We start from the raw sequence: 26,943 nt of genomic DNA, 5'->3' as shown, positions 1-26,943 counted from the left end.
TAAGCCGTAAGTTTTATGTTGGGACGGCAAACTGCTTAGTTTATAGCGGTGTTTACATATGAACAATTGTCGCTTAAATAGATTTTCGCAGATATAATAATAGCCTCCTCAATATTCGATCACGATCACAAGGCTACTCGAAATACTCCGGCGTTTGGAGTAACTCTCTACACTTTGTTAATAAGCATGTTCCAAGATACGACCGTTTCAAATTTTCGTCGTCAATATGATTTGGCCACCACAAACTCTAGCTCGCGCTAGCTGACTAATTCCAGCGACTCTCCACTTCCTCGCTTTCCGGCTTTGTTGCCCGGCGGTATGCGCACCACCTACCCTTTTGGACTATAAGAATGGCGGTCTTGCGTAATCTATTCCCTAAAAACTTGTGACGTGGACCGGTTATTTCATAACCCGTCCGTGTCAAGCTTGGCTCAACGTCGAGATTTTCTCTCATATGAAGAGTGACAGCATCTCGGGAGCTTATTGATCCCGATGATGGTGTAATCGCGGAATATCGGGTACGCTTGGCATCTGACTGTTTACTTATATCTCGCTTTGGGCCCACTAGTTATCGCAGTTCAAACCAGGTACGCTACAAAGAATGAGTCCCCATCAACAATTAATGGAAAAAATGGGCTCTCTTGCATTGCACACGAATATACCCATAACCTCAAAATGTCCTCTGAAGCGCTGTCTTTCTTGAAATATAGGCGTTATGCCACTCGGCAGTTTCAATAGACTTTTGCAATCGTCTTGCTTTCTGTCGAGGCATATATGATCAACATCGTCGCAGCAATTTTTCGGATTGGCGCGCCGAGAATTGTTTTAAATGCGCAATTGTTGTAGGCTATCCAGCTATCGCTTATTTGACATGCCCTAAACCTGAGATAATTAGGGATTTATCAAGCATAGGCGAGGAACGCTGAATTGTGCTTGCGTTATCCCGCCATTCCGTTAAATGAAACAACCTCCCCCCAAACTCAGCACTTCTGATTCATCATTGAATCATTCCTGATAGGTAACTTGGGACGCTGAATTAAGTACTTATATAAGTTTATTTCGACTCCATAATCAGCACAACAATAAAATTATTGATAAAAACAAATAAATAAAAACTGATTATGAATGAAATCAGGGGAGCAAGCAAAATCTTGACAATGTTCAAAACGTACAAAATATATATAGGATGAGAGTTTTGTCAAGAAGAATTGGTATGTGTTCACTCTCCTAAAATAGTTGAATTATTTCACGCACACACACACACAGCCATAGATGGTGACAGCACATTTGAACCTACGTACATTTGAACCCGTACATCTGAACCCGTAATTTGAACCCAGGACAATTGCACCTGTATACTATTGCACCTATGGACATTTGCACCTACGGACATTTGAACCCATACATTTCCACCCATGGATTTTACCACCCACATATAGATTGAACCCGCGGACATTTGAACCCGTGTACGTTTGCACCCGCGTACATTTGAACCCATGTATATTTGCACCCGCGGACATTTGAACCCGTGTATGTTTGCACCCGCGTACATTTGAACCCATGTACATTTGGACCCGCGGACATTTGAACCCGTGTACGTTTGCACCCGCGTACATTTGAACCCATGTACATTTGCACCCGCGGACATTTGAACCCATGTACATTTGAACCCACGAACATTTGCACCCGCGGACATTTGAACCCACGTACATTTGAACCCGCGTACATTTGAACCTACATACATTTACACCCGCGTACAATTGTACCCACAGATATTTGCACCCATGAACATCTACACCCATGGGCATTTGCATTTACGGATATTAGCGTCTTTACATATACACCCTTATCTTTCCATTCTATATACTATAGTACATAGGTTCTCAAAGTGCTCCGTACGGAGCCCCAGGGCTCCGCGAGAGAAGCCCAGGGGCTCCGCGAGGTATTCGATTACTCTTCAAAATACTGACTCAAAATTTTGTAACTGTTCAAAGAAGCAATAACAGCTTTGATAAAATCTGACAACAATATTGCCTCGAAATATGGCAAAGAGGCGGAATTAAAAAATGACATTATTTATAAGCAGGAGCGCAGCCAGGATTCTTAGAAGGGAGGTGGTTCAAAATTGGGATTGGAAATTTCCGCGCAACATTCTTCGCGATTAAAAAAACGGATAACGAGATTTCTGTCGCGTAAAATATTCAATCCATGGCCGATGCCAGCATTTAACGTGTCTCTTCGTTATAATGTAATTGTGCTCATCGTTACTCACGTTTGATTCGAGATTACTATTAGGATTACTAAAATGAAAGAATACTATTCTAAAATAACATAAAATATGTGATAAACTGCCAACTAGAAATAAATTGGAGTCGTATTTTTGCGATCTTGGGATTTGTCAAACTTGATTTGTTCTTTCGCACACTCACAATGTCTGGGCAAAATACGAACAATTGAATATTATTTTATTGCATTAGGCTCCGTCGGTAGTTTCAGAATGAAAAAAGGTACATAGCGGATCGCGCGCACAATTGATTGCGTGTGGGTCCGTCGGTAGTTTCAGAATGGGAAAAGAGGTACATCGCGCGCACAATTGACTGTGTTTCGATTTCGCAGTTACTACGACGAAAACCTAACATAACACCAAATTTTGTGATTTACAATGTCTATAAAAGCGTTTTCAATCTGAGGTGAGTCTGCTGAAACCAAACGAGTGGTCTTCCATTTTAAGTTTCAGTTTTAAATTTTAGAATGCCGTTTTTCAATCAAGGAATTTGAGTTGCGGATTTACCTCTTTATTAATTATTATTTTTAGCATTTTGTCGCCGATGACTATAATATGGTAACATGTTTTTCACATTGAACTCATAATTCCCCACGAGAACAAAAAAGCAATTAACGTCGTCATTGTGTAACATTACGTGTATATGCCGGGGGAAATTTTTGAATTAGGGAGAATGAACACCGGTGTAAAGATGATTGTTTTTAACACGCCATGCTGACAAAAAATATCGGCGATTGTAACAAAATGAAATTGCGCACGTTATTAGCGGCCTTTTAAGTCTTCCAAAAATGTCAAAAGAGCAAAAATTCGACCCCTAATTTATTAATATGTTCGTCAAGTGTCAAATTAACATCTTTAGTATAAAATTTAGATTTATTTATTGCTTGTGTTAACCCTATCAAAAAAGATTCAGCATTTAAAATAAGTAAAGTACTTTTAACTTGATCAGGAATATTAATCTGAAAAGAACAATTTTAACATTCATTTTGGGGCTCCGCGAATAATATTCAACCTTTCAAAGGCTCCGCAACACCAAAAGTTTGAGAACCCCTGCTATAGCATATACTATAGGATTGGAAGGTACACTTAGGATTCTTTCTCCAAATGCATACGTTGCGAAAACACCATGGAATTCTCGATTAAATACTCGAGGGCTTTATTACAACTATTTTCTATATATTTAAATTATATTATATATTTATATTATACTCCGTCTGTCATTGTCATCGCAATTGTCGATATCATAAGACTCAATGGACAAAATTTTCCGCTGTAGAATGCGAGCCAAAATTGGGAAGTATGATTTGTGTTTTGAACGGTCGACGACTCTTGAAGAGCGCGAGAAAGGATTTTAATTGATGTGTTAGTTCGATCCCGCGCAAAGTTTTTCCTCGCATCAATGCCCTTTTTCCCCCGCAGATAGTTCGATCCCGGGCAAAGTTTTTCCTCGCATCAATACCCTTTTTCCCTCGCAGACAATTCCAAACTGTTTCTTCAGGACGTTGCAGCTGCGAAGATGACAAGTCCCTTTGCGAAAATAAGTTGGAAACATGGCGCCTACATTTTGCAAGACCACAAGAGGAAACGACTCACTGATTTACAAAGGCCATGAATATTGTAAGCGAAATAATCGGGTTTCAGATGCTACTCATTGGCGCTGCCGTCAGTTTAGGAAATTTCGATGTAAATCGACTGTTGTTACGATCGGTGAAAATGTAATAAAAGAACTAGGATATCACAGTCATTCTGGCGACAGCATTTAGACTGAAGTTGGGATCATCCGTGCAACATTAAAAGAAGCAGCATCAACACCATCAAATACATCGACAAGATATATTTTAGGTGAAGTATTAAATAATAGATCAACAGATGTACTAATGCGCTTGCCAGGCAAGTCGACTCTGGAGGCCAATATACGCAGAGTAAGGCGACAGAAAAATTGTTCACGTACGAATCTTACAAGTGCAAGCTTTGATATTCCGAGCGAATATTTAGATATCATTTTGCATGACACTGGCCCGGAGGATCGTCATCGGGTAATGGCCATTGGAGATCGATCACTACTTGCACATCTAGATAGTGACACATATCTTGGCGACGGTACATTTGATGTGGTGCCCGATATTTTCTTCCAGTTGTATACAATCCACTGTAAAGTGGGCGCAGTGGGAAGTGTTGAAAATCATTTTCCCAAATGCTAACCCCACAAATCATTGTTGATTTTGAAATAGCAGCTATCAATGCATTCCATGCACAATTTCCTCTGGCCGATATTGAAGGATGTTATTTTCACCTGTCACAAGCTATAATTCAAAAAGTTGGTTCTATCGGATTAAAAGAGAAGTTTGAATGTTTACCCTCTTTCAATCTGAAGATTAGAAGTTTGGCAGCTCTGGCTTTTGTTCCCATTAACGAGGTTGCCGAAGTCTTCACCTTGCTTTGCGACACCTTCGAAGATTCGCCCGAATGCAATCAACTTTTGCAATATTTTGAATCTACCTACATTCGTGGACCTCAAGTGGGTTCACGTCCAAGAGAAGCAAGATTTCCCCCTCGATTGTGCAACAATGCCAAAGAGATTGAAATGATGCCTTCGGCCCCGAGAACAACAAACGCTGTAGAAGGATTTCACAACGCCTTACAAGGAATGTTCCGATGCAAACATCCGAGTATATGGGGTTTGCTGAATGGCCTACGAAAAGACATTGCGGTCCACAAACTGACTGCGGCAAATGCTCATGTAGGAGTTACGGCCCACCAAAGATCAAAGTATGTACAACTTGCTGTTAGGTTGTCAGTTAAAGTTTTTTCATATGGAACTGAAACCGACAAGCTGAGGTATCTCCACTCAATAGCTCAAATGCAGTCTATTTGATTTTGACTTTGATCGTGATATCGTAAAATTTCGTTTATCGTCATTATTTTGATTTGTTGTTTAACTATTGTATCATAATTGATAAATTCCTATTTTGTAAAACGTCCATAGCTACTCTTTTTCAAATTTGATCGCCCATTCGACACAAACTTGTGAGTGATAACTTTATTGAGATATTAAAATAAATGTAATCCGTAACCTATGACATCGTTTGTAAATTGCAATATCATATTTAACAGACCCTATATGCTGAATATGTTCGATTTACTCTAAATAGTGTAAACAGCAAAAACCATTTTTGCCCACGATAATGATTTTAAAACTTCTTCACTTTCGAATATTCAACATATTTACATGACTTACGATTTCTATGTATAGTTTTGTTCTGACATTTTAATGAAACAACACTTCAATAAAACTGGCATTTGGCTATGAACATGTAAAAATGGCATAGTTTCATTATTTTAATTTCATATTTTCTTAGAAACGAAGAATCTGTGCGTTTATTCATTTATATACAGACAATAGTATTCAATTTATAGATTGATTTTAGGAAAAATGGCAAAACCTGATTTGAGACAACACTCATTTTCAACAGTAAAGCGTAGTCGTGTATGCATACATATAACAATTTTGTAAACATGCTAGCAAGAAAACATGAAGTGGCCACAGAGCTCCCAAATCTCATGCTGGGCGGGATATCATAGTAGGCGTTTTCGGTGCAATAATTTCAGAACAAAATTATAGGTGTTGACCACTAAAAATATTACTGTAAAGCTAGTTTTAGTAAGACCCTCATTTGAGACTTCATTGGTCTGTGAGATATTTGTTCCGTATTAGCCCTGGTTTCAGGTATTTCAACGAAATACCGCTTTCTAGGTCATCGTCTGTTTTGGAGATCGCGGCTAACGAATGAGATAAGGATTTACAAATGTCAATGTAAAAAAAAACAGCAAAAGAAAAAAGACCTTGGCAGAACAATGTTGTTTATATCGTTAAGAGACGTTTATCCCTCGGACTACAACGACACTCAAAAATGCTTGCTTCGTAGAAGCGGGTAAATGCATAAACACCAAAACTAACTACAAGTGAAACAGTGTTGAAATTTAGAATATTGAGCTTGCGCCTGTAACATGAAAATTATTTGCGACTGGAAATTGCCGTTGGGGCAAACATTTTTTGTGAAAATGTACGTGGGTTCAAATGTACGCGGGTTCAAATGTACGCGAGTTCAAATATAATAAACGTTGGTTCAAATATACGCGGGTTCAAATGTCCGTGGGTTCAAATGTCTGTGGGTGGAAATGTTCGTGGGTTCAAATGTACATGGATTCAAATGTCCGCGGGTGCGAATTTTCGTGGGTTCAAATGTACACGGGTTCAAATGTCCGCAGGTGCAAATGTACGTGGGTTCAAATGTACGCGGGTTCAAATGTACGCGAGTTGAAATATAATAAACGTTGGTTCAAATATACGCGGGTTCAAATGTCCGTGGGTTCAAATGTCTGTGGGTGGAAATATACATGGGTTCAAATGTCCGCGGGTGCAAATGTTCGTGGGTTCAAATGTACATGGATTCAAATGTCCGCGGGTGCGAATTTTCGTGGGTTCAAATGTACACGGGTTCAAATGTCCGCAGGTGCAAATGTACATGGGTTCAAATGTACGCGGGTTCAAACGTACACGGGTTCAAATGTCCGCGGGTGCAAATGTACATGGGTTCAAATGTACGCGGGTGCAAACGTACACGGGTTCAAATGTCCGCGGGTTCAATCTATATGCGGGTGCTAAAATTCATGGGTGGAAATGTATGGGTTCAAATGTCCGTAGGTGCAAATGTCCATAGGTGCAATAGTATACAGGTGCAATTGTTCTGGGTTCAAATTACGGGTTCAAATGTACGGGTTCAAATGTACGCGGGTTCAAAGATAATGGAACCCCATAGATAATTTATAAAGTGAGAAGAACGCGATAAATTACAAACTGGTAGTAAACAAAAATATTAATAAAATAAATAAATAAGAATTAGGCTGCTTGCAACACCATATCAATAATTTTATAATGAGTTAGTTACTAATTCTTACTTCAACAGCGAATGGCCTGCGATTTCTTCTGTCCATATTCTGTTTACCCAATTCATATGTCTCGCTCCTTTTTTATTTACTTCGGCTTCACTTTTGGTTGGAGACTATTTCTCAAACCAGTGTAGATAACATTTGTAGTAGATTTTCATCGGCATCATTCATTTTCAAATACTGTAAAAATCAATTGGCTGAGTAGTTGCGAAGAAAGGCGATTTTCCTAATAACCAAGTAGCGAAACGGCTCATAATTAGACTCCGTGTCTATCAGACATTTGATCGATCATTTTTGCCAAAAGTATTTACAGAAATACATTACATGAATTTACATAAATATGATACTCTTGATGAGGATTTAAATTTTTTTTTCTTCTATTATTTTTCAGTGGGACATTCTAACTCCAGACCGCAATGTTAAGCTCATGTATAAGATGTCATATATATGTACAATAGAAGCTATGCCAATGTACTAGTCAGAATCAGTCGCATAAAACAATATCCTGACTGAATTTGGCATGTGCTACAATGTTCTGTTCTGTTGTTCTTCTGCCTAAAGTAGGATACGAAAAACTGCGTGGTATTCCATTGGAGATTCCGTTCTTGTTCGTTATATTTTATTCTATTCAAAGTGGTTAACTGACCTTATACTGTAACACAATGTCAATAAATTGACCACACGTTAATCTTCTTAACTATGATCTCGTATCATTTCCAATGGTTTTCTCTTCCAAATTATTAGGAAAGCGTTAATTTAATGCAAAGTTCTCGCCACTAAAAGTTCTCAGGTTGCTAAGTTAAGTAGCACAGTCTTTCAGCTTATTTTAGCGAAGTAAGCATTCCAGTGATTCCAATTTTTGTTCCCGTAATGACTACCGTATTTCCCCGAAAATAGGACGGGGTGTCTTATTTAAATTTTCTTTCGAAAAATAACACTAGGGCATATTTTCGGAAGATGTCTTATATTTTCATTTATCAAAAACAAAATTACAAAGTAGAGAAGTATGAGATTTTCAAATATATACAAAATATGGAAGCCCATATCCATTAACTTTTAAAACAGGTTTCATTCAAATAACTGCGAAACACAGATTATCACTCGTTTAAAGTGTGTAGAAGAGATTTCTTGTTATCGCCTAGGTCAAAAAAACTATTTCGCGTTATTGACTAGGTCTTATTTGAAGGGGAAGAAATTATTTTTAAAATTCAAGCTAGGTCTTATTTTCGGGGCTACACGGTGTATTCAACGAAACATGTAGTAACAGAGTTGAAAGGATATATAATTGATACCCGTTTAAGCAAAACTACCTGTGCAATGTATTATATATACTCAAATAAAACTTTCTGAATCATATAATTTTTCTTGGTAGAATTTATTATTATGAATGAAAAAAACAGCGTGTCAAACGTATTAAGTGTATCTCGCTAGAATAATAACATGTTGTTTTACGCAAAAGATTTGATCTGCTTTTAGTTACAGTGATTCGTAATTTATTTAAAAGTAACTTTGAGTGAAAATATTGCGAAGAACTGTCGTGTTGATCGTATAATCTGTATTAAGGGTGGCCAACACGTCAATCGCGATTGACCGGTCAAATCTTTAGTGGTCGATCACGTCCGATTTTGAGAGAAATCAGCAGCATGCTTTATAAGTTTGTTCTAAGAGAAAGATTAAAAAATGTCTGCTTTGACTTTTGCGGCTTGCAAATATTTTATCTGCTCTGAAGTCTGAAATTCGTAAAAGTAGCGTGTACATCAAGATGACCATATCAATTTTTATCAATTATGAGCAAGTCAAGATGTATACGCAGTCCTACGCCACGTAGTCGCATTTCAACAATGCTCGGAGGAATGCCTCATATTTGTTTGATACTGAACTTTGCCAAAGTTTTTCCCAATCATTTTTTTTCGTCAGAAAATATTTAGATATTACTATATTCTTCTCGAGATACAATTAATGTTTGTCTTTTGTTGTTCTATAATATTTCATAAATTTGTTTGGTTGTTATATCGTTGGATAGGTGTGTTTATTTCCCCTGGAATTTGGTTTTCTACTAAAATCTAGTTCCATAATGACAGTTAGTGGTCAATTTGAATTTAATACTGACCATTCTATCTGGTATTTACAGATTTGTGTTAACAATGCTTTGTGGCTCTATCTGAATAGATGTAGATTGTAGAAGAACGTACGCTTTGTGCAATAATATTCCAGAGATTTTCCGTGAACCAAGTGTAATTCCAAATGTATTAGTAGGTATATCCTGTCCCATTCCTTCTACCAGACTACGCAATTTATAGCAGGGATGCAAAACTTATAATAACAGGAAACAAGAGCGCGATGCTGGAACATGTGGACACGATTTCGAAACGCCGTAGTACGGGTATGCGACCTGTCACAGTAGACTACCAGCGAAAAAGATAAAAACGTGTTCCCATGATCAAAAAATTATACAGCTGATTTCAGATCTCACAGATAATTTAGGAACAAATTTACTTTCTTTGTATAGCATTTTATTGTCCAAGTGCAAACAGTCATATTTTCTTGTATTTTTATTAGGCATGTTATGAGCAGATTTACATAATATACCGATAGTAACACAGCTCGATGACTTAAAAATACTTACCGTGATTACTTTAGGTGTCGCTGCTTGATAACCAACTTTGGTTCCCCGTGACTTCACTTCCCCAGTGAATTGTGTATTTAAATATTTTATTCAAACTTTGCACGCCACTTTTTACTGGATGGAAAAAATAAACTTGAATATGGCTATGTCTTTGGATTGATTCTGGTTGGTGGAATAAATACTATTACCACAACGTCTAGCGCAGGAGAGCTACTTACTCATCACGAAATTGGGTGTTTGGCATTTTAACCGCGGGGCGCGCATGTCGCAATTAATCATTTATTTTGGTTCTCTGACATGAGCAATACTAAAAGTAAACGAACAAAACAAAATGCAGAAATACCTGGGAGACGAGCATAACTCGAAATAAAGTTAAAAAGCGTCCAATGTACGTGCCCGCCCACCAAAAAATAATAATAAAACAAACACAGAAAAACGCGATTTACAATCGGGCAGTACTTTGAGGGCAATTTAACGAAAACAGCAAATATGAAGTAGATAATTGAATGTAATAAACTTCTGACAACTTCTTTCGCCTTGGTTGATGAAATTTTGAACCACATGTTGGTATCCAATTGGGATTTATTGAGAGATCGCCAGAATTGATATATAAATGGAACCGATTTTTAATACTGCAAATATTGTGTAGGCCTAAGGAACTGAATTCTTGGTTGTGTATAGCACAAACCCGAATAAGTTGAAAGTTCTAGGACACATCGTTTGCTTTTAAAAACGTACAAATTCACAAACAATTTAACAAATGTACAAAACAAATGAAAAATGCATGATTGAAATAAAGGCAGCATGAAGCTTCGAATATTGGAAAAAATCAAAGTGCAACATTGCAGAATCAGTACTAAAATCCTGAATTGGTTCCATAGAGGCATTGTTGTGATAAGTTTGTGAACAATACCAAACACAGCAAATCTGAATAGAAGTGCTATGCAAGAAGGGATCATCCTCATATATAATATGCTAGCCATCATATTGTTCAAACAAGAACAAAAATGAAGCGATGCTTGAAATGACTGTGAATACAAAAAAATCAAAGCACGCCGTTGTTGAAAATAAGTTGTGACTAATAGTGAACACAGCAAAAAATGATTTAGACAGTGCACCTTAACAAAATTCAAAAATATACATTGCAACTATTTATCAAAACAATATTTAAACGAGAATATCAATTGGAGACCGAAGACTTATCGATCGAAAGTTAGGGGATTCCCCAAAACAGCGCTCTTACTCCATAGTAACACCTTGTGTCCTATCACTAATTAATTAATAACTCGCTAATTATACGACATAATTTGCCCAAAATCAATAGGCTTCTGGTCCGAGATATGATAAACGGACATGCAAATTTTTGGAGCAGATTCAATCTCGCTTTCGTGAGATATCGCGTGCATTTAACAGACAGACAGATACCTATCAACATACTTACCGATTAAAATTGATAAGTAATAACTACCAATACTGGTAAGCATCATGAAGATGTAAAATGATTTGTAAAGCAATAAAAACAAGCTCAATCACACACTCACATACACAAAAACATAGAGCAAAGGTGAAACTAGAATTCGGTTGGAAACCGAAGACTTATCGATCGGAGGTTAGGGGATCCCCCAAATACAGTCTAATAATACTGTAATAATTAGTTCAGAAGATCCCGTGTGCTGCAAAGTCACACAAATAGGTTCGAAGTTCACGATGCAAACGAAAAAGAGCGACAAAATACAAAGCTTACTCTTAGGACAGCAAAGCAGAAAGAGGCTGACACTGCGAATCCGCAGCACAGTTCACATATGCAGTGGTGGTTGGAGCCGAGTAACTGAATCCAACTGTCGGGCGAATTAGGGCTCAGACTCCACACACCAATGCATATGCAAAAACCAGACAAGAAATATAAATAAATAATAAAAAATAATACTAGAATTCGGTTGGAAACCGAAGACTTATCGATCGGAGGTTAGGGGATCCCCCGAAACAGTGGTCTTACTCCATAGTGACACCGTGTGTCCCATCACTAATTAATTAATACCTCGCTAATTATACGACATAATTCATCCGAAATCAATAGGCTTCTGGTCCGACATATAATGAATGTACATGCAAAATCTAGAGCAGATTCAATCTCGCTTTCGTGAGATATCGCGTGCATCTAACAGACAGACAGACAAATACCTATCAACATACTTACCGATTAAAATCGATAAGTAATGAGTAAAAAAAAATATGAAATATATTACATACTGAAACTATCCATTTATAACAAATTCTTAGCAAGCAATATGCATACATTGCATAATTGTAGAACATTGTTGCAAAAAGCAGTGCTGAAAATCACTTCTTAACATATGTGCCATAAAAATAAGTTGACAATTTGCATGATTGTATGGATCAATATCTTCTACATATTCAGCAATTAACCATCAAACCATCATCAAACCAGAGCCATTGATCAAACCTATCGGAGCTAGTTCGAGTCCAGAGAAGTTTCAACAATGTTATTAAAAACTGACCATTCAACACAGTGGCTTCAAAGTCACTGGTAGAAAACACACTCGTAATTATTTATGATTTCCTTTAAATTCTTCCACATTAACTTTGTTATTGTGAAAAATCTTCAGATATGCTGAAGTATTGATTAATTTGATACTAACCATTCATCAAGTGAACAAAATCTTCAGTTGTTCAGCGTAATGGCACAATGCTGTAGTATAATGTTATTCACTTTACAGTTTTCTGCAGGTATTTTCTAACCTCAGAGTCAGACCCTCCAGATTGCAAAAACTTTTACAGTATAGTTATAACCAGTGGTGGGATTCAAATTTTTTGTCAGTCGGTTCCATCACAAAAGTCACATTTTCAGCCGGTTCTTGTTACAAAAAGTCATATTTTTTACCAAACAAACCAGTAATGCAAACCGGTTAGCTGATCTCATAAAATTCCGTGGTGCAAACCGGCTGAATCCCACCACTGGTTATAACCAAATAAGTTGTCCGTAATGTATATTGTTGTATTGGATAAATCAATTTCAAATTTGCTGTACTTGAAGATGGAAGCAGTTGCCAAAAGGCCATTTTCTTTTTTTATGAAATCGTCACGGCCCGATTATGATTTAATCGGGACGGGCACAATATCATGATCAAACCGGCTAGTCATTGTTACGAAATTAACTAGAAAAGGTCTTTCGGCAGAATTATTCCTCCACCTTTTCCTCGGGTTTTGCAAATTTTTATGTTTCATTAACTGATGGCGGATAGCCCACTACAGCAGTCATATTTTCCTGATTTGCAGACAAAGCTTCCTTTTTTGTTTTACTCTACGTACGGTACCGTACCGTTTTGTCAGATTTACATATTAGATGAATTAAGATTTAGATATTCATCTACCAAAGTTCTGAAATTCCTAATCAAACAGCAATAAGTCCCCGCCCCCAAAACAAAGAAGATCTCATTGGAGCTGATGTTAACATCGTGAACGATTTTATTAATTTATATCAATACGAAAATTCCGAACGAAATACGAAAAAAATTTAATTGATATCGTGAAGATACGTGGATGCAATATAACCGTACAGCGGTACATGTACCGACATATTACTGTATTAGTAGGTTTGGTTCGTTGTTATCGGTATGTACGGTACTGCATCGGTACCGGTGCCTTGAATGACGGGACGTCTGGTACGGTACCGGTACATGTATGGTTCTATGGTAGCCTATATTACAATTTCTGGATGCTGAAAGAGAGATTAGTGATATTCTGAATATTGTAATAATGCAGTAATGGGATAATATACCTACCGGTAGGGTACCGGTACCGGTACCGTAAATCACGAAAGTTTATTGACAAACAGTGAACCTGTACCAACTACAGTCTACAGACCTACCGGTATCTGTCTATATTTTATAAGTCTGTAAGTAATTTATCTTAGACTTCTCAGATTTTTCATTTAAATTTCTGTGGTTGCATGTCAGCATGTGTGAGTGAATTAATTCTTCTTTATCTATCTTCTGTAGGTTTTATTTGCTCTCCTGATTCTGCAATCAGTTTTATTCAATTGTTTGTATCAATTGTTCATCGTCTGATATCCTGATTATGGAGTTAAAATATACTTATGCTTATCATATGAAGTGTAAAATAACATAATTAACATTGATACATCCACCATTAAGATTACAATGTCTGGACAGAACCCCCTAGTTACAATGCTATGTTTCTTACATTTTTGATGTACCATTTTATAGTACCAATGGCTGAATGGTGTAGCTACTTTACTAGTATTATATGTTGAATGGCCATCATGTCAGTCATTGATTATCTATATAAAAGTCGTAATTAGGGTTTTGGGAATTTTCTCAGGAATTACTGGACCAAATGATTTCAAATTTTCCATACTTGAAGATGGAAAAAGTCACTAGAAAGCTATAACTCTTATTTTCAATTTATCTGAAGGTCAATGGGCATGAAATTTCCCCCGAAATTTGCTGTTTCATTCTAATCCACTGGACCACTGTTCTGACCTTTATATCCCTATTTTTAAACATTACTCTTTTGATTTACCAAATCAAGAAGTCACTAGAAAGCTATAACTCTATTTACAATTTATTTGAAGGTTAATGGGCATGAAATTTCACCCAAAATTTGCACTGGACCACTGTTTTGACCTTCATATCCCTATTTTTAAACATTACTATTTTGATTCAACAATTCTTTATTTATTAAATGCTTCATTAAATATTCTGGAATTGCGACAACAATTTATATCACAATATAAAGTTACAAATAAATTAATATAATATTGTCATTGTTTTGTTATTTATCTGTTGTTTGGTTCGTATGAGTTTCTTGGTTTTTGAAACCAGAATTTTTAAGTCTATAATTTGACAGATTATTGATTGACAGAAGTAAAACAGCTTCTGATGATATGTTGATATCAATTGTTCTACTTATGTAAAGTTCAGATTTTTAAAATTCTATGGTTGGCAAAACATTGCACATTCTATTAATTCTAAATACTATGCTAATTTAAAATATATTTTAATTTTTGATACACTTATTAATATTTAATTTTTAATACATTCATAATAAAAAATTCTTCTTAGTGTTTCTTTCTTGATTTGTTCCTTCTTACCATTAGAATATAATATTCTGTCCATCTTCAAACCAATCTGATTTGAATGACAAGAACTTTTGCTGTAGACTTTTGTGTTTTAACTTCTCAATTACCAACCTTTTTTGCTCCGTTTTGGTTGTTGTTGTTTTGTTTTTGTTCATATGAAACTTTATAGTAAGCATATTCGTACAGGGAGTCTTCTGTCAGTCTTTGATACTCAGTGATAAATTCATTTTTCTAATGTAGCCTAATTGTTCTATTGCTATGATTTGTGTCAAAAAATAATAGGTTTATATCTAAAACATCTCGTTTTATAAATTTAAATTGAAACTATTGAAGGACATGATTGTTATCATAAATTTTATCTTAGATGTAAGAATTGATCTGTTCGTTGAACAACGTGCATTTGCAATATTGTCTGTCTAACAGTTTTCCATGCTTTTCACTCTTAAAAAAGCTCTGTATAAGCAGCAACTGTAAGGAACTGTATGTAACAACTGTATCTTCTACTTTATTGAATTGAAACTGCCAAAATCTTTTCGGTTATGTGTTACAAACCCCATGTATTTCACCCTGAGTAAAGCAGGAATTCAAACTTTTGTTATGACCTGTAACACATTGATAACATATGTCAAGAACAATGTTTTAACAGCATCACATTGCAATCTGGCTAAATTAAAATATAATGTTTCTATATTCCTAAATGATGTTATTATTAATTTTTAAAAAGTTGATTGTTTGTAAGACCAGTTCATTGTTTTTAATTAAATTCTTTTTATTTGTTGTTCATTTTTTACATGATATTTCAAGAGGCAGTTGTTCAGTCAAAATTGTAATTTCTAAGCACCCAAATAAGTACCAAGCTGAGAGAAAGTGTTCTTTATTTATTTAAAAAAGATTATTTACTAATAACTATTAGTTATTAATAATAGTTGATATCCTCATCTATGCTGATGCAGTAATCTACCTATTTTTAGAGCTTAGAAAGTTTCTCCAAGTGAAATTGCATAAAAGATGATAAAAACTGATACCATAGCATACTCTCAAACTGTGATTTTATTTATGATAAGGACTGGCAATATTGGGTATTTAATCTGAAAATTCTTTAAGTGTAACTAATTAATTAGGATTTATTATAAATGCCTCGATGAAGTCATTTTAAATACAGAAATATGATAATATTGCAGAAAAAGGAATCCTAATTGCATTCTTGGGTAATTTGAACTCTTTTGCGTTTTCTACTACCTGGGCGTTACCCTGAATACTGATAATAATTATGATGACATTATTTAATGGACCTTTATTATAAGAGCAACTCTTAGTTTTTGGAAGTAAAAATTTTGATATTGATTGTGTGGTGCAAAACCTTAATTGTGGGTATTATTATCAAAGTCCAATTTAATTGTGTGTTTTATAGTTGATGAACTTTTGTTTTACTTGTATACCTAACAGATTTTATCACCACAATATTGTTCAATCAAACCAGGTGAAAATGTATTGGCATTTATGGTATGAACGTTAGCAACTACTGTTGACATCAAGCATGCTTTGTTTTGCCTCAGGCTATTTTTCCGATATCTTCAAGTGACTAGACAACTGTATTAAGAATGCCCTCAGGAACACATTGCAAAATGAGTTCAATAGCATTGTAATCAGTGTCATCTAAGATTTTCATCAGCAAAGTAGTCTTTTCACGGTATGATGTATTGTTTATTATAAGGTAACTGTTTTTAAGAGGCTTATAACAAATTTATTGTATGCCAATATGATTGATGTGTAAAACTGTATAATATGATCTGTTGCTATTCTAAAATAATATTCATTCCATGTTATTAAATCTAGTTTAAATTTGTAGTTACAAAGATCTTGATCTATTGTTGTAAGCAGATAGCAATTCCATTATGTGGTAGGTGATGTACCAGACAGGTGTTATGTACGATAAATATAAATGAGATTCACAGTGCTAAAAATAGTTAACCGATTAGTAGTTATGAGTTTTAGTATTCATGCTGAATATTATTTAGTGTTTTGGCAGCTTTGTAAGTGCTATATTCTGAACAAAATTTCTCCTGAATTAATAAACTGCAAGATCGTGTTACGATGACTATGCCAACAGTTCCTTTGTTTGTACACTTTCAATGTTGCGAAATACCATCTTTTCAGTTTACATGCTTGATCAGAGAATAAAGTATGTTGGTGTGAATTTAAGTTTTTATATGAATTAGACACACGTTTTGAGCAATATTGGCTTTTGTTTTTTGATTTTAAAAAATGCTTCGTTTGTATTCAAATGGGCATTTGTGAGGCAAGACATAAACAGTGGGAAAATTATTGATCTGTGTTAAGCGTTTCTATAATTTAAATTTATTGAAATATAAACAAGTGGTTCAGGATGCAAATAAATATGTATATCATGGTAATGTAGTGTGTCGTGCAATACAAAATTTACTACTTTCTGTCAACGTAATAATGCAATTTCAACAATTTTCCACTTCTTTCATTTTGCTGCTGCTAATTGACATTATTAGTTGTTGCTTCTTGGCTATATTCGTGAGTAAATCTCGCAGTTTTGAATATGCTTGCTAGGAGTAGATTTTCACCCTACCTTGCTTCGAGTAGATTTAACCCAAGAGAAACTTTCCAATTTTTAGTTGGGTTAGTTTTTGAGGGTAAGAACCTGCCTTAATGCCTTTTCACACATTCAGAAAATCTAATCTTCAATTATCTGTTTAAATGTTGCGTTTTGCGAATGTGAAAGTAAATGACATTAATTACTGATTTCCACTACATAGAAAGTCAAGATAATACGAAATCTTCATGTTTCCAGAATGATAAAATCTTTCCTATTTTGATATATGACTTCAACTGAAAACAACATTTTTGGGTAACAAGATATAGATAGATAGAACCTGTGTTATCTTAGATTTATCAGAATTATCTTGGCTTCATCAAGAAAATTTAGAATAAAATTCGAAACATAGCCTATTTCTTTTTTGACTTGTTTTGAAGACATTATAAATTTTGCATTTTATTTATGAATAATTCAATGATCATTCTGCTTTATTTCAGTGGAGCATAGAATTGGATTATAGGATCATGTTGTATGAATAAACCCCAAAAACTTAGTCTTAGATTGGATATGTTGTTGACAATATACCACAGAAATGTTAACTTATCATCAATGAAAGTGTTAATTTCAATTCTACAACATTTTAATTCCAGTTATCTTTCAATAACTTGTGATGTTAAAATGCTGAATTGGCACCATTCTAGCTTTGTCTGGAACTATAACAAGCCATGGAAGGCTTATTCTGGTTACTTTATATATTTTATTTAACTTAGGTAATAAATCAAATTCACTCTATGTTTTTATGCGTGATTGATCCAGAGTAATTTTCTTTCACAGCACATTCTTTGTAACCTAGTCTGCATAACCAGCCCTGATATTATTATACTATCTGCTGAATAGTCATTTATCAAGGTCTTATGGAGTGAATTATTCTAGCTTGAGCTATAAATGCGAAGTGTAGGCCATTCAATATACAGAGGCCTGAAATATGGTACACAACAGCTATGTCATGCTGTTTTATTTTGTGGATTTATTGTTACAGAAAATGCTAAGTCAGTTCATATTGCTTCATATAGTTGGTTGATAGGACCTTTTTTGAGGGTTTTTAGAATTGATGTGTGAGGCTAGGCTATATTTAGAATTAGGAGTTTCAATAACTTTTGATATAGTATACACATATAATTATTACAAAAGAATTTGAATAGTGTGATTTGAATACTGACTAATTTTTAGAAAATCTATGAAAATATTGTGAAATTTATTGATAAGTCAGTATACATACATACTACTTAGTATATATATATAGATTATCTACCTCACCTATATATATAGATTATCTACCTCTACAATTGTGGAATTGTAACACAAAACAGTTTTAATGTCTATATACATCAAACAACATATAAATCCTCAATTTACATTTATGTCTTTGTCATTGTAGGATGGGTTTCGTTTTATATGACGTTAATTATTGATGATGCTTATGCTCACATAAGTTGCATAATTTTTTGATTGGCGTATTAGATTGGGGTGTATGGACATGAAAAAAGTAACTACAATAGTTAATTTTTTTCCTAGTTTTTTAATCTTTACAATAAGGAGGAGTAAACAACACTGCAAAATTAAGGTTGTTCCATAGATTGTGCAATTTCAATAAACAGGCTTGAGATGAATATTTCGAAGACCTTGGAATTCCAGAATATCTGAATGTAATTTTGAGGTAAAGCATAGGTGATGTTTTTGAGACTTGCGTCAAGTAATTCAGTTGACTGTAGTTCACAGTACACATATATTCAGATATTAAACTGGGAAAGTTTTCTAGTAAATGAGTTAAGGAATTGTAGGAGGTGGTGCATTATTAATACAATTCACAAAATATAGAAACGCTTACCCCGACAATCAAGTTAGAAAAACTTCAGATTGTCTGAGCAGCGATTATTTTAAATGAAAATCGCAGTCGTGCGATACGTTTACTAAACAACATAATGGATGTATTTTTCCTGAAATCTACCGCCATCTGACATGACCCAATTTGTGGTATGTTTTAATTCCTCGCCTCCTAAAGGAATTTTTTTCTTTTAATAATATATATATTATTTTTTTCGTAGTAAAGGGCTCCGTATTTATTGATTTCTTCCGCGAAAAATAGCAAACGACACGAATATAGTGTTTTATCACTTGTGGCATTTGTGATGTGTCTGTCCAGCTGGTGAGAGCACTTCCATTTCTGATAATTAGCCTATCACTGAATCGCATCGATGGATCAGAAATGTCTATCGCTTTTTATGCAAAATTTTTGCACAGCCAACCGAATGTAACGAATCCCAATATTTGCAAATCCATTTTTACGGGACTGTAGGAGACATTTTATATCATCAATTTAATTATAATTTACTATTTGTAGACATGTGGTTAGCAGATTCGCGTTTGCTGTTTGCTACTCAGGTTAGGTATACTTGGTAAGATGTAAAATTATGACAACCGAAATGTTAAGATAGATTTCAGTATTTATATATTGGTACAATCGAAGGTCATTATTCCCGTGTACTATGATCCAAGTTCAATAGCTTGATTAGAAAATGTTTTTATCGAAAAGTATTCCGTGGCGCCGTTTTTAGCACATTCACCTTCTCATTCTCGATATTTGTGTTGCAGCCTTTCTTGATTCGACACATTCCCGTCCAATTGCTTCCGAAAACATATATTGTTGAGATGCTTCAATTGAATGTTTTTGTGCGATTGTAGAGAAATTGCTACTTTATAAAAAATTCTCTGGTGAAACTACTCTTAAGGCCAAGTTGTATAGAAATTCCTGCTACACACCTTTAAAGCAATTCTTTCTCAATAGTCGGGGGAATAATTTATTGTCTATTCACCGCCACTCATGTTTATCGCACGCATGCGGCGTTTCACTAATTCAAGACCAACCCTTATTGTTGTTTAGCAATATCACTCTTCATGAACTTTACCAATCAAATACCTGTATCCCGTGGGCCGTGACAAACTTAGGGTTAAGTATGTAGTATACAACTTAGCATGTAATTAATATTCGCTGTTGACGCCTTTTACACAGTTTCCATACAATTATTGTTCTCTATTAGCTTATACCAGTGTTATGGTTTGTTTTATAATGAATTATTAATATTATTGCCCGTTATCATTTCGATTAACGATATTAGGATATTTCTAATTTTGTTTTTATTTTAAAATTGGGAACGATATCGAAATGCCATAGTCTTAATTGCCAGATGGCACGGGCAGAAATGTTTCATTTTTTTTCAGTCTGCTTTATTGATGAAACACACCGCCAAGTTTAATATCGAAAATATCTCATTAGTATAAACCTACGCTAGCTGCATCATAGAACGATTCCGTTGATGTTCGATTTCATTTAAACCAAATTATTGGACTTTTCCATTGAAGGATGACTAACAGACTATATTATATAGCGATCTCCGACAGTGGATCAGATAAGATCGATAACTTAGCTTTAATCGCGATCGATGCTGATTGTGTTCGTCTTTCGCCTCTGTTAAAAACGTCTAGCGAGCACAGGTGTTGCTCTGGTAAATGATTTGATAAATAAGCTCTGTTTATAAAGCAAAGGAGTCTGTGTCAATTTTTTGTTTTAGTGTGAATTAGTTTGGAATTTTGTGCGAAATTTGCAAATTCCGAGTAAATGGTATTTTTAGTCTTTTATGAAAATATGATAAATTGCGATTAATTTTTCGTTAATTGTCGTAATTTTTTTGCTGGTTTAGCGCTGAGTGTTGTCGCTGAATAATGCTGATATTGTGGCCCTTGTGGGGTGTCGTTTGCATTTCTTTGCGTCGAGGTTTCAATAAGAAATAGGTTACAATTATTCCGTTCTACTATGGTAGTGATATTACAATTTAGCCCTATCGGCAGATTTCAAACTAGCCTAGGCGGTTCAAGTCAAGGATTTCGGACTGCATCATCGCCAGAATGCAGAACATACGGAGAAACCGCCGGTGGCAGTGTGCTTTCTACAATATGACTAATATTATTTAGCTCGTAACATTTCAAAGGTTGCTAACAGCTCGATATGAGCGGATTATTTCTTTCACCTCCCGACTTTGACTATTTGGCTAAGGCCTGTAATCGTTTCTCTCCTGAACAAAAACCCCATTATACCAAACAAGTTAACATTTTCTGATTTGAATTTCTATACACCCCTACACATGCATTACTTAATTGACAATTTTTACAGGATTAGGTTACAATAGGCCCTGGTATTGGCAGAATGTCCGAAATCAATTGGATTTGGGTATCAAGCTAACGACGAAAGCATCTTAACGACGAAAGCATTAGTTTTGGTGACTGCCGAACAAAGAAGATAGTTAGGCGACTATAAAGAAAGCTCATAGAAAATGGACGGTAGAAGTACCAGGTATGATATAGTATTGCATGGAATAGACACAAATATGTTTTCTATGGGGATATCACCCATTTACCATTGTCGGTGCATTAGAAAATCAATAATTTGAATCTTTTTCCAGGACGTTATTAGAACGTTTCACGAGCATCTTATAATATAATCATATATGAATGTAATTTATTGATTTCAAATAAATACGGTAAAATAAATTCATCGAATCATTTTTATAACAACAATGAGGATCTTTTGTACAAAGCCCCGCCAAAAAAGAAAACCCCGCCAACGCTCAAAAGAAGAAAATTACTATTAATCCAGTTGGGATAGAAATAGGCTGGACATTTTCGAATACCTGATGATTTCAGAATCGAATCGAATATTTTTTACGAATCGAATCTCGAATACTTGGGAGATATAAAATTGTATGAAACTTCCTTATCGTATTAGGTTTTCCAGACACATAAATCACTGAAAACATAGAATACATCACTCAGGCAGATTGCTGAGCGTTCACACACAATAATAAACACGTTTTCATTAATAACTCACTGCAAAAAGAGTCATACATATATACGTGTCAGAATTGCGGTGAAAAAAAATATGGCTTCAATAAAAAAAGATTGAGAAATTTACCTCGACCATTGGCGGAAAGAAAAAAAACAAGATGGCGGCAATTCGAAATTTTGCGCTGAACCGATTCGAATAATTTACTATTCGATTCGAATCGAAATTCCCAGCCCTTGTTAGAAATGCAGATTGTGCTGGGCGCCTGGAAATTTAATATTTCAAATCCCTTCTTAAATTGCCCAACTGGATAATTACCGTGTTGTTTTTTCGAAACGTGACGGGTGTGTTTTTCTCAAATCTCACATTTTTGCATTAGTGGCGAGGGCTTTGTACAACAACTGTGTTCCCTCAACTATATATTCTTAGTATTATTTTTTTTTTCTCGACATGCATTGATCCTACAATACGCACGGAGTAACACGTTTGTTTAACCATATAAATTTTAGAATTGATTGATGATCACATGAATTCATCTGATGAATTGACTTGAAAATTTGAATTTTTATTCTGAATCTTGCCAATAATCAATGATGAGCAAGTGGATCCGTGAATAACCCATAAAATGGTGAACAGCAACTACTGAAACAGCACCAGTGAAAAGTAATTTCGCGCAGAGTGCTTCATCAAAAATTGTTCATTTGTCAGTTTTTATGATGATAAATTGTGGCCGTTGACCTTGAATTAGATGGACGCTCGTTTCAAGCGTGATTCGCCCTTGCGTAAAATCGCAAAATCATAAATAGCTGAAATTTTGATTTTCGATGTCGAGCATGTTGCCAGCTAGCGATTCTGTATTCCCTCCCGATGTATTTATGGAAACGCACCATTTATTTAGTTAATTATTTGCATTGTGATGATGTTGTCATTCCATTGGTATTGTAAATCATTTAATAAATGGACAAACTAATTTTTGAAATGAAGGAATTTGTTTCGTTTTGAAACCGCTCCCATACATCAAGAATGCATTCAAGATGCGTTAAAGATTTGTTTTGAAGTCGGAAATAACGCAAATTGCGAACAAAAAGAAAACAGCATTCAATTTTGTGCAAGTAATTTACTTATGAAAGTCTATGAAATCAGTTAAGAGTCGGTCTTTTACTTCTTCGATTTTCTGCTTTCATTTGCCAATATACCACACTAAAGCGTAACAATTTTGTAATTTTTTGGTATCATTCAGAATTTAGTTGCGCTTGTCACGGTGCAGGTTTCCACCCATTTCTTTTGCATACAATTAATTATTCATGCAGCGCTTTGAGTATCTAACGGTGATACGGCTCATTGTGTGTGTTTGTTTGTTTTTCTGCCTACTGCTAACATTGTGCAAGATTCAGTTTAGCTTCAGTCTTTGTGTTTTGCATTTGATAAATATCATTTTCGGTGTTTCGTGTATGTTTTGAAATAAAAATAATATTTTACTTCCGTCACCTGTGACTCTAAGTAAGTATAGTTACATTTTTCTTTTGAGGACAGCAATGACTCTGCACATACGTGCTAAAAGACCGACCTTCTAACCGGCTAAAATGGGGGCATACCTTCCGGGAATTGTTAATGCGCCCAAATGACGTTCACAGCGCGATTATTCGTGAATAAATATTTAGCTATCAAATGAATATATAATATTCTTATCAAGTTATTCAACTGTTTCCACCTAAATTGTACGCAGCTCATTTATGCGCATAAGGATTTTTGATGACCTTCCATTTAGCCTTTTAAGTAGCACGGTTTATTCCATTTCATTTCGAAATCATTTGTTTAATAACATATCTGTACTTCTGAGATTACTACGAATGGATTAATGCAATGGTAGTTATATTATTAATTTTGATTTTGTTTAGTCAATACAAAGTTCATACTATCGATTAAATCGAATTCACTACTCCTACACTATAATTGGGGAATGTTTTGCTCTGGAATGCACAAAGCTTACTAACAGACATAGAAAAAACATGCGGGGTGTTTTTTGTTGTCGAAAATTAGAATTTATTTTGAAACTTTTCAAAAAAATCTCCAACCAATTCAATTACAGACAAATTAGGTTGTGGGTGAAGTGACCAAAACCTTCTGACTTCGTGCAATGAGCGCAAGAATTTATATGTGTGTCACGCATTTTAATAATAAACAATAAATGTGGGCGGATTTTATTTTGTATTCAGCTTCAACTGCGCATCGTTCTTATAATATTTTCATGGTCAATGTAGCCTTGAATATAACTTTTGTCAGTTTGAAGAATTCCGTATTTGTTGCTGATTAAGATTTATTTAAAAGTAGGCCAACAATAAGCATTGCATGGAATAAAGGATACAATTCACTGAACATATATTCTGAGATTCAATTTTTTATTCAGCACAATGTCTGAAAGTTCATTGCCGGATTTGGATATAATAGCAGAAGCAGACAATGCCAGTCAGTCATCTTCTGTCAGTGATAATGTATCGGATGTCTTTGCACAGGTGAGGTTTTAAATGATAACGAATTTAATGAAACAATCATCCCCCTAAATGTTGGCAATCTTTACGCTATTCTATTATATAACGTTTGTTTTTCTGTGCCTGAAAAAATATTTTCGAATTCCGAATGTGCGTCCATATTTGACATGCATTTAATTAATCTAATAATTGAACTAATGGATTTGCTCACACGAACGCAAACCTATTTTTTGAAATCTTATTTATTGATATGTCCCCCACCCCCATCAACTAATTATTTCTTAAAATTAATCACTAACCCTGTTCCGCTTAGTAAATTAGCCTAAAGCCATCAACTATGGCAATATCGTTGGCATGTTGCCTTTGTGCATAAAACAAAACCAACAAGCAACAACACTATAGTTACAAATACCATGAGAATAATTGCCATATTAAGAACATTTAAAATGGAATGAAATTAAGCAAAAACATAACTTCTCATTTTCAAATTGAAACGTACGTAGTAAACTAGATTCAATCCATGTCTTATAACTTAACAAAACGGGTATGTATACAGATGGCGTTAGCTCGATTTGTTCGACCACTAAAAATGGAAACAAAGATGACAATGTGGTGGACAACGATTCCCAATTTAATATAATTTTTTATTTGGATTACAGGTATTAATAGTCGTGCCAGCTGTATACCCGCTTTGTTAAGTCCATATATATAAGCCATCGATTAAACACCAGTATAGCGCGTACGCTTCAATTTAAAAATGCTATCTTTGGAGATATACACCGATTTTGGCACAACATCTCGTTTTGAAGTTAAATTCATTAAACGTGACTAGTCGGGAAATATTTTGTTTTGTATATATTTTTGTCATTTCAACTTGTGTTCAGCCGATATTTTTTGTGCTCAATTTTATTGCTCTATGTGCATAAAATAATAATTATGCTTTCTATAATTGTAACTATAGCGCTGTTAGTTTTATCTTTTTCGTTTTTTGTTATGATGACTGTAAATTTTAAATGAATGTTTTTACGAAAAATTTGCAATTGTCAACAATTCTTTGTTAATTTTATTTGCTTAGAATAGAAAAGGGAGTATAGCATGTCGGTGGCCGGATTTGCCGCCACAACCTTGGCATTAGTATCCATATAGAAGACAACTTTCTACCCAACTCCCATATCTTATCACTTACAGAACTATTACTCATTCATGCCCTTTCAATAAAACATCACGATTCCATATAAATTGTCTTTAGAGTCGAACCTCGTTACCAAGCCAAGATAGTGAGGAACTGATCAGCGAGGTTTCGTCATTCAAAATCTCGGACGTAATTACTTCGGAACCCGTAAACCCTCAGAGAACAGGTCGGCGTAGAAGTATTATCAAGGTAATTTTGTGCTTTTAAATTTTTTACTCATGAAGAAAAGTAATAAGGATGTGGTTCACATATTCCACTATGCGCAAGTCGCTCAGGGAGCAGTGCGACTGAACTTTCAACTACATCCCATGCACTAAGTAATTTATGTTTTGACAAACGAGCTTGAAATGTGCATGGGAAAATGAACGGGAATTCTAAATGGAATCGGTGTCTAAGACACCTGTTATCCATTTCAACTATTGCAATAATTTTTTCAATGATTTGTTTATAACAAAAATTGTGCATGATCATCATTTTTATGAAGCTACTTTTTGAAATCGTAAGTGTGATAACTGATAACATCCACTTGAACCTTGAAACTTCGTCTCTTTTTAAAACATTTCATATCGTCCGTCCTTGGTTCTCCAATGACCTCGGTTTTACGTATTGACGCACGCACTTGCGTCATTAGGGCCACAATCGTACTGTTGTTGCAACAACCGCAACACTCGTATGGTTACACTATTTTTTATCTTCTCTGTTATTATACACACAATATACACAGATCCCAGGACACACTCATACTTTGGGATACGGGCCATTATTTTCCGGACGTGCTACATTCAATTGATAACTCGATAACATATTGCTATTGTAA

At 35.0% G+C, this 26,943-nt stretch overlaps 2 protein-coding genes across 2 annotated transcripts in view; both read left to right on the top strand.

Annotated features, from left to right (window-relative positions):
* The first annotated feature begins 1,143 nt into the window (after positions 1-1,143).
* LOC144421000 (uncharacterized) lies at positions 1,144-5,267 on the top strand. The gene is made up of 2 exons (XM_078111010.1): positions 1,144-1,879; positions 3,356-5,267. The coding sequence occupies exon 2, from the start codon at positions 4,479-4,481 to the stop codon at positions 5,157-5,159; it is 681 nt and encodes a 226-aa protein (XP_077967136.1). The 5' UTR covers positions 1,144-1,879; positions 3,356-4,478; the 3' UTR covers positions 5,160-5,267.
* A 16,509-nt stretch (positions 5,268-21,776) lies between these two features.
* The window catches only part of LOC120342372 (inactive phospholipase C-like protein 1), a 52,855-nt gene continuing 47,688 nt past the window's right edge, over positions 21,777-26,943 (top strand). The window contains exons 1-3 of the mRNA XM_039411180.2: positions 21,777-21,956; positions 24,853-24,958; positions 26,184-26,315. Coding sequence (XP_039267114.2) covers positions 21,937-21,956; positions 24,853-24,958; positions 26,184-26,315 — 258 coding nt within the window. The 5' untranslated portion in view covers positions 21,777-21,936. The remainder of the gene's footprint in view (positions 21,957-24,852; positions 24,959-26,183; positions 26,316-26,943) is intronic.

This window comes from Styela clava, chromosome 3, assembly GCF_964204865.1.
Source record: "Styela clava chromosome 3, kaStyClav1.hap1.2, whole genome shotgun sequence".
Taxonomy (NCBI): domain Eukaryota; kingdom Metazoa; phylum Chordata; class Ascidiacea; order Stolidobranchia; family Styelidae; genus Styela; species Styela clava.
This window is presented reverse-complemented; position numbering and strand designations above follow the sequence as displayed.